This window comes from Triticum dicoccoides, chromosome 2B (assembly GCF_002162155.2).
Source record: "Triticum dicoccoides isolate Atlit2015 ecotype Zavitan chromosome 2B, WEW_v2.0, whole genome shotgun sequence".
Lineage (NCBI taxonomy): Eukaryota > Viridiplantae > Streptophyta > Magnoliopsida > Poales > Poaceae > Triticum > Triticum dicoccoides.
In genome coordinates, this window is record NC_041383.1 from 704417432 (window position 1) to 704426480 (window position 9049).

The 9049-nt window shown below is 49.0% G+C and overlaps 1 protein-coding gene and 1 long non-coding RNA gene across 3 annotated transcripts in view; both read right to left on the reverse strand.

Moving 5' to 3' along the window:
• Positions 1–1151, reverse strand: part of LOC119365733 — a 3978-nt gene extending 2827 nt beyond the window's left edge. The window contains exon 1 of one of the 2 annotated variants that reach the window (XR_005175729.1): positions 707–1151. This is a non-coding gene — a long non-coding RNA (uncharacterized LOC119365733). The remainder of the gene's footprint in view (positions 1–706) is intronic. The other variant, XR_005175728.1, reaches the window with a different exon arrangement.
• Positions 1152–5797: 4646 nt separating this feature from the next.
• On the reverse strand, positions 5798–7633 carry LOC119368399 (BTB/POZ and MATH domain-containing protein 2-like). The gene is made up of 2 exons (XM_037633673.1): positions 7440–7633; positions 5798–7337 (listed from the first exon to the last, which is right to left on the reverse strand). Exon 2 carries the CDS (start codon positions 7107–7109, stop codon positions 6024–6026), a length of 1086 nt encoding a protein of 361 aa, XP_037489570.1. The 5' UTR covers positions 7110–7337; positions 7440–7633; the 3' UTR covers positions 5798–6023.
• Between the last annotated feature and the right edge of the window lie 1416 nt (positions 7634–9049).

The window sequence follows — 9049 nt, forward strand, 5'->3', positions numbered from 1 at the left end:
AGAAAACTACATGTACAATTACTACTCCCCCTGAAAAGATGAACTTACCAAAGCCCCCCTGAATCCAACCTAAGCTTGTTAGATTCAGAAGACCTGAGCCTTAGTACTTGCTAACTGCAGGATTAACACCTACTAGTATTAAGCTTGCTGCACAAAGGATTAATACTGATCCTACATTACAACCAACAAACTCTGAAGACACTCTACTCTAGCTTTGCTTTGCTGACCCAAAATACATCACAACAACAAAACAGTGACCATGAGATTTGAGGCTGCTACTTGCAGAGCGAGGACAACCAGCAACTGATAACCGCCTGCTGTAGAGGCCACTGAAATTGGCTTAGCGGCTTGAATGGCTGGAGCAGACCGATTCTGCTACTGATTTAGGTGGTAAATCAACAAACAAACCTAACAGCATAGGGCGTACAAAACCTACAACCACGAAAATGGATTTGAAGACACTGCAAAACGAATCCAGTGTGTTCGAACTCAAACACCTAGAGATTCAATCAGCCGGATACAAACAGAGAATAGATCAAATCATACCACAGAGTACACACCCTAGAACTAGCCGTGAGTACAAGATTCGATCCCAGATTACACCGCAAACCACACGCATCAGACAAAAGAGGATAGATCTGAGAATAAAATCCTACACAGAACTTACAATACATATGAGGATCCAGGCAAAAACGGACAAACGTACCGAATCACGAAGACTAGCGAAGTCGCCGGGGTAGAAATAGAGGCCGTGGGTGGGTGCGGCGGTCGAGAGATGCTGCAGACCAACGGCGCGGACAGCGGGGGAGCAGGAGGGGGTTGGCGGCCGGACGGGAGCGAAGCAGCCGGAGGGCGAACGCCGGACGCCTGACCACACCCTAGCGAATCGAGCGGATAGGGAACCACCGGGTCGCCATGAATCTCTCTCTGGACTCTGTTCTGGTTGCGTGCTGGGAATGACAAGGGAACGAGAGGAAGGGGAAGGGAACCTGGCAGCTACGGGGGCGAAATGAAAAAATTCAAAAAAAAAAAACAGACACGGGTCGCGAGCGAGAACGGGTCTCCCCCGGAAATTGAGCGCGCCCGGTAAGCCAGCCGTGTGCTAGCGAGAGATTAGACGAATCTCAGGACACAGATCGGACGGCTCACAAATCGGATGAACGCCAATAATTTTCATCCGGATGAAAATTAGCAGTCCCGTAGTTTTTTGATGAAAAAACCTTTTGTTAACTTATGTTTGTGCATTTGGATAAACCGAGAAAAGGATATTTAGTCTTTTTTTCTCGAATCATGCAGGAGGATGCATGTGTAATATTAAGAGAGAGAAGGATAAAAGAACTTACAACTAGAACCAAACGACCAAAAACTGCAGGAGCCCTACCAGATACTGAACCTCAAACTTACCTACTTAGAGCATCTCCAGCCGTTGGCACCCCAGGAGGCACCTAAAATCGCCGCCTGGGGGTGAGCCGGCACAAAAAACCGGCCTGGGGCGAGTTGGTCCCCAATCGCCGGCCCCAGGGCCGCCCCCAGGCGCGCCTAATTTTTTTTTTAAAAAGAAAACGTTCGGCGAGTTCGTTTAAAACACGGCTAAATTCAACCAAATTTTGGCGAGTTCATAAAATATTTTACAGAGGAGAAAAAAATACGCTACTAGGCCCGCCGTCGCCCTCGCCGCTCCTCGCGGCCCGCGCGCCCTTGAAGCTCTACATGTCGAGGCGCCTGTAGAACTGCGTGTAGTCGCCGTCGCCGTCATCGTCGTCGTTGTCGCCTCCTCCGCGGCCGCCGTCCCTGTTGCACCCCTCCCCAGATTGGCGCGGCGGGTTGGACGATCCGGGGGCGTCCTCGTCGTCGTCACTGTCGAGGATCACCACGTCGTGCTCGTCCTCGCGCCCACGCCTACGGGCGGCTACCTCCTCCAGGTCTCGGCACTGCCGGACCATCTCGTTGCGGAGGTAGTCGTCCCGCGCCCACTTTAGGGCCTCCTCGTCGGAGAAGCCGCGCCGGGCTATGGCCTCGTACTCCGCGGGGAGGCCGGGCTCCGCCTTCGGCCTGACGAGGACGAGGCGTCCAGAGGTGGGGGAGGGGTCGGCGATGCGGACGTCAGCGCTGCGGGTGCGGTGGCTGACCAGCGTGTCCTGGGGCTCCGGCTTCACGGGGCGGAGGCAGGGAGAGCCGGTCGAGCGACCGGAGGAGCAGGAGGAGGCCCCCGGGTCCATGCGCCTCGGCGTCCACGAGCTCCCACGCCGGCGGGAGAAGGACGGTGTAGCAGGGTACTCCAGCCTGGGCATGTTGCCGCCTTCGACATACTCGAGGATGGACTCCAGCGTGCGGCCGGGCACGCCCTACCATCGGCGGTGGCCTTCAGAGTTGAGCCTCCTGGAGGGCACGACGCCGTTGGTGGCCTCGAGCTGCTCGGTGTGGCGGCGACGGAAGAAGGGCTCCCACAGCGGGCTGTCGGGGACGTACCGTGGACCTTCCCTCGCCGCCTGCGGCAGAGAGGCCCGGATACACGCGATCTCCGCATGCCGCGCCGCCCCGGTGGGCGGTGGTGGCACCGAGATCCCGCCGGCGTTGACCCTCCACGCCCCGGGCACCCGCATGTCCGGCGGGACCGGGTACTCGGCCTCAAAGAGGAGCCGAGCTTCTTCCTCATGAAGGTGGCGGCGGCCAAAGCCGTTCGCCGCCGCGCCGTCGCCTGGGAAACGCTCGGCCATGGCTGAACTGGAGACGGCGAGGGGAGAGGGAGGAACGGGAAGGAGCGGGGCGTCGGCGATGAAGTGTCTGTGCTTCACCGGCACGCTGGGGGCGGCTTATATAGGCAGAGGCGCCGCGCGTACGCGTGGCCGCCGTGTGTACGCGTGGCGGGCGAGGGACGCGCGTCGTCCGGTCTTCACTGCGCCGCCCGTGAGGCATCAATGGAGGCTGACCGGCGCGGCAGCGCGCGGCAGCTTTGGCATTGATTCGCCCCGGGAACCGAGACGATGAGGAGGACGAAGCAGCGAGAAGAGCCGAGTCGCTGCCAAGGAGGGCCCGTTGGTTTTCGCGCCAAAAATGTTTCGGCCGGCGCCCCCAAGCTCCCCCCAGCGCGCCGGGTTCGACCTGGGTCCGCCGGCGTTAATTTTGGTCCGAGCCAGCGAAAAATGGGCCGTTGGGGCGCGACTCGGCCGTTTTCCCGGCGCTGGCGCGAAAAAATCGCCTGCGGAGGCCGTTGTGGGGGCGCGGCTGGAGATGCTCTTACACACCTTGGCAATAGAAACAACAATTATAGAAGAAAACGGTTTTTTTAAAACTATGACGTATTTTGTAGCAATTTCGGAAACTATAGCACATAATGAGAAAAATGCAAAACTATGACCCTGTCGGCCACGTGTAGGCTGAAAAGATAGTTTTCGGCCAACTGTTGGCCGAAGTAGGGTTTTCGGCCTTCCATGGCCGAAAAGTGGTTGAGCTGGCCGAAATGGCTGTTTTCGGCTGCTGTTTGGCCGAAAAGGTCTTTTTGGTCAAATGTAGGCCGAAAAGTACTTTTTGGTCTACTCTAGGCCGAAAAGTAGTTTTTGGTCAAGTGTAAGCCGAAAAGTCCCTTGGGCCCACCTTTTCGTTATCTGTTGGCCAATGTATTTTCCCGCCAACCCCTTCCCGCCAACTCTTTCCCGCCACCCGTTTCCCGCCAATACCGTAGTCGTTCTTTCCCGCCATTTTCTCCTCTGTACCTATAAAAACCCCTTCAGGCGGAGGTGGATAAGCATTCCAGTTTATTGTAGTCGAGATGTCCCATTATCCATTCGATCGTAGTTTTCATCCTGGGATGAGCAGGACTCTTCTGAGTCTAGTTACCGATTTCAGGATGGACAATAGGATAGTTCCATGGGACGAACTCACCGGTAGTGGCACCATAATGAATGAGTTGGCTCACCAATTACGTAGGTCTAGGTGGCCTTAAAAGACCTATGAGGAGGTACGTAAAGAACTTCTTAGGTTGCATGAAAGGTGGAAGAAGGTGGTGGTGCCGAAGAGTGAAACTTTCAGAAGGATTTCAGCAAATAATCCATCTTTATGGATTGAGGAGAGCAAGGACGAAGATGATATCTTCATGCCACCGCTTTCGGGTTCTGCATCCTCGAAGGGCAAGAGTTCTGCATCCTCGAAGGGCAATAGTTCTGCATCGACGGATGGCAAAAGGACCGCATCGTCAAAGGGCAAGAGGGCTGCATCAATGGAGGATGACGATGATGACTTCATGTAGTATGTAAGATGTATTCCAGTTGTACCGTTTCATAACTTCATGTAGTATGTAAGATGTATTCTAGTTGTACCGTTTCATAACTTCATGTAGTATGTAAGATGTATTCCAGTTGTATCGTTTCATTCAGAATGAAACGGTACAACTGGAATACATCTTACATACTACATGAAGTCATCATCGTCATCCTCCGTTGATGCAGCCCTCTTGCCCTTTGACGATGCGGCCCTTTTGCCATCCGTCGATGCAGAACTATTGCCCTTCGAGGATGCAGAACTCTTGCCCTTCGACGATGAAGAACTCTTGCCCTTCGACGATGCAGAACCCGGAAGCGGTGGCATGAAGATATCATCTTCGTCCTCGCTCTCCTCAAATCCATAAAGATGGATTATTTGCTGAAATCCTTCTGAAAGTTTCACTCTTCGGCACCACCACCTTCTTCCACCTTTCATGCAACCTAAGAAGTTCTTTACGTACCTCCTCATAGGTCCTTTCAGGCCACCCAGACCTACGTAATTGGTGAGCCAACTCATTCATTATGGTGGTACTACCGGTGAGTTCGTCCCATGGAACTATCCTATTGTCCATCCCGAAATCGGTAACTAGATTCAGAAGAGTCCTGCTCATCCCAGGGTGAAAACTACGATCGAATGGATAATGGGACATCTCGACTACAATAAACTGGAATGCTTATCCACCTCCGCCTGAAGGGGTTTTTATAGTTACAGAGGAGAAAATGGCGGGAAAGAACGACTACGGTATTATGGCGGGAAGGGGTTGGCGGGAAACAGGTGGCGGAAAAGGGTTGGCGGGAAAGAGTTGGCGGGAAAATGCATTGGCCAACAGATAACGAAAAGGTGGGCCCAAGGGACTTTTCGGCCTACACTTGACCAAAATCTACTTTTCGGCCTAGAGTAGACCAAAAAGTACTTTTCGGCCTACATTTGACCAAAAAGACCTTTTCGACCAAACAGCAGCCGAAAACAGTCATTTCGGCCAGCTCAACCACTTTTTGGCCATGGCAAGGCCGAAAACCCTACTTCGGCCAACAGTTGGCCGAAAACTACCTTTTCGGCCTGCACGTGGCCGACAAGGTCATAGTTTTGCATTTTTCTCATTCTGTGCTATAGTTTCCGAAATTGCTACAAAATACGTCATAGTTTTGAAAAAAAATCCGGCCAGATTCAGTAGTGAGAGTTGGCAAACGGCCAATTATGGTAGATGCATGCTATGCTCCATTGAGTGAAAAACATTATTTAACACCCTTCCTTTTCTTTCAAACTTTTTTTTGGCTCATATGTGGTAGAACGAATTTTCTTTATTTTGGCATACTAAAATATGAACTACAATCGCGTAAAATTGGTTACTCCAGAATGGTCTAAGATAGAATGAATCTGAAGTTACCATTTACACAGTTGTACTATAAAGCACAAGGATCATTAGTTAAATTTTGGACAATTGTACTAGTATAATACCCGAATAATATTCTCACTATAATAAATTCAATCATACAACAAAATTCTGAATGAACTGAATAATAAACTGCATGGGTAACAGTATATTATCTTACAGTTTATACTGCCAACGAATGATCCAAGCACTCCCTTGGATAACAGCCTTTTCCTCAAATAGGAGTTATGCCATGGAGTACTAATCAAACTGATATGGTAAAAATATCATCAAAAATGCAAACACGACTCATCACAATATCACGGTGTAATAAGTCATAGGTAAACCGAGCAATGGATTGAATGATAATTTGACCTCTGAACGTACCGGACTAGCCACCACGGGACACCATGTCCAGTAACTCCTTCATGACCAAAGGACAGCTTGCTACCAAATGTTTGAAACCATCGGTTTCCATGACAGCTTGTAGAACATTCCGTGGAGCCATAAACTCAACACAGGCTTCTTTGAGATCCTTGCAGTGGTGTTGCTCTGCTAAAACCAATGTTGTTGCAACAGTCTCCACGTCAATGCACTCAGACAATTTACTTTCACACATGACATTTAACCTATCCAAACCATATCGATCCGAGGCAACTAGCAGATGCTGCAGTTTTGCAATTTCACCTTCTTTGTGGTGCTCACCGACTATCAGGGAATCTGTGTATATGAAGTGAAGAAGAGCCTCAAAGATTTCAGGGTCGATGTCATCAATTTTGATGCAGTGTGTTTCCTTCTCCTTCATCGGACCCAAGAGCTCCGCCTTGAAAACCAGAGACCGTGCAGCCAATAAGCATCTGTGAGCTTTGAACAGTTGGCCATCCACACTGAATGTCACATCTGCTCCCTGACCATCCTTCCACATTTGGCAGAGCTGGTCTTGCAGATTCGGTTGCGGAACCACAACAGTGTTCCTCTTAACCTCGGTGCGAGGTTCTTTTATCACGGTGAGAACACAGCGTATAATGAAGAAGCCATTGTTGGCTTGCGACAATGATTTCAGTTTCGCTTTCGCAACGAATCTGAAGTAGCCCCAATATGACTTTGCTGAGGAAAAGACATGATCTATCTCATCACATTTAGTTAATTGTGCCTCGCCATCTTTCTCTAGCATGTTTAAGGTCAACTTAGTCCTGACATTACGAGTGTCATTCTGTTGGATGACACGGTCAAGAAAGACTGATGTATAATCAGCGTAGTCTGCCATCCTCCCATCCGGGAAGAAATTGATAAACCACTCAAAGCCAGCCACGCTGAAGTAGCTTGAGCGAACTTGCTTGCCGACGCCGATGCCATCCAGCAACCGGTAATTGGCCACCTCAAAATCATGCACCGCAGTGACACTCTCCGTCAAGCATGTTGACGATGTCTTGGGTAGTTGGCCATGGCTAACTTCAGAGGTGGATTTGTTGGCCATGGTGAACAAAAATGCAACGGGTGTTGCAGGCTTGCAAAGCAGACAGAACTTCCTCTGACAAATTCAGTTTACAAGCTAGCAAATATGAGCCTTTAAACTGAGAGATCAACAGGTTTCAACCGGCGAAATCGGACCTTGAACGAAACACAACCCAGATTTGAATCTGATAACAATGAGATGTCAACACCAAACACGCCACCATTTGGTTGACGCATAGCAGCTTCCCATCTACAAAAGTTGAGGAAAACTCAAATCGGGGAAAATATTTAAGATCTGAACCGAGCCTACCCAACACTAAAGATGGTTCACGACGAACGAGCAGCGGCGCACCGTGGTAGAGAAGGTGACGGAGAGGGCGGCGCGCCGATGAAAAAGACTCGACGGGCAATGCACGGCAACGTCGCCAGGAGAGGACGCAATCCCGCACGCTGAGCAGGTCCAGCCGCCGGCGAGCCCGCAGGTGGTGGAGGCTGAGACGAAGAAACCCCAACCGCCGGCGCCCCTTGGAAGCGTTGGGGACTACCTTGTCGACTAGAGCACCAGACGGGCTGAGAGATGCTAAATCGGCCCATGAGAAACTAGGCTCGGTCCTGAGCCGAATGGGCTTCAGTTTTTCCATCTTATATAAGATCACGTGCTGTGCGGAAAAATTATAACAGGAAAACAAAGTCCTTGTTCCCTGGAAAAGATTCTTTAGAAAAAAAACACAGTACAGAAGCGAACATCATGCATATACACACATACACTCACCTCTATTGAGGAAGTCACAACACGTTTGACCAAATTTATATAAAAAAATATAAACATCTACAATACTAAAACTATATAGTATGAAAATACATTTCATGGTGCATCTGATAATATTGATTTCATATTATGGATGTTTATATTTTTTAATATAAAGTTAGTCAACCTCTACAAAGATTGACTTTTACCAAACCTTATATGCGGACTAAAAAAAACGGAGGGAGTAATACATATTCAGAACTTTTTATTGGTTCATGCCTCCTCTACTCACACTACATTTGTATTAGTAATTATAATGACATGCATGAAAGGAAACACGAGTATTTGTATTTACAGATACTAGTCAATGTGTACCTGCAATGCATATTAATTTGAAAGTATAATAAGTGCAAGCAGATATTAATTAGGATCATTTGCGTGTTATTATGTGATTAGCACTATATTTGGCATGAAATTAACTGCACGCTAAACGTGTTAAGCGTTAGACATTGTTGCAGTCTAGGTCGTTGGATTGACATGATTTGATGGGCGAGATTAATTGAATCTGCCTCTTTGGATCTTTTTATATTGGTATAGATATAGATAATGTCATGAAAACAGTCCAGACAAAAACTTTGTTTAATGTGTCCTTTTTCCGGATCAACTTAAGAGTAGTGACATGTGACGCATGAAGTTCATATCAAATACGTAGCAAACAAGGAACTTTAAAAAAGTTGATGGCATGTAAGGCATTACATATCATCATCTTGAATTGTTTGAGGGACTAAATTGAATCATAATTTTATTTACAGGGCCAAACAACCAAAATAAATTATTGAGGGGAGTAAAATACTAGGCTTCTCACAGTGGCCTAGCTGGCCATGCTACCATCGAGGCGTGACGCCAGACTAGGCCACATAAGCGAAGGCGACCAACACTAGTGCAGAACCGGCCTTTAGTGTCAGTTCGTAACGGTCTTTAGTGCCGGTTCGCCAACCGGCACTAAAGTGTGGGGACTAAAGCCCCCCCCCCCCCTTAGTACCGGTTCGTCACGAATCGGCGCTAAAGTACCACCACGTGGCACAAGTCAGGCCCGGATGCGCGTAGGGCATTAGTACCGGTTGGTAACATCAACCGGTACTAAATATTTGGGGGGGTTGATTTATTTTCCATTCAATTTTTTTGTTTGCTGGTATTTCACAATACTACAAATT

Excerpts from the sequence above, each read along its gene's own strand:
- LOC119368399 (XM_037633673.1), bottom strand. The coding sequence starts at position 7,109 with ATGGCCAACAAATCCACCTCTGAAGTTAGCCATGGCCAACTACCCAAG.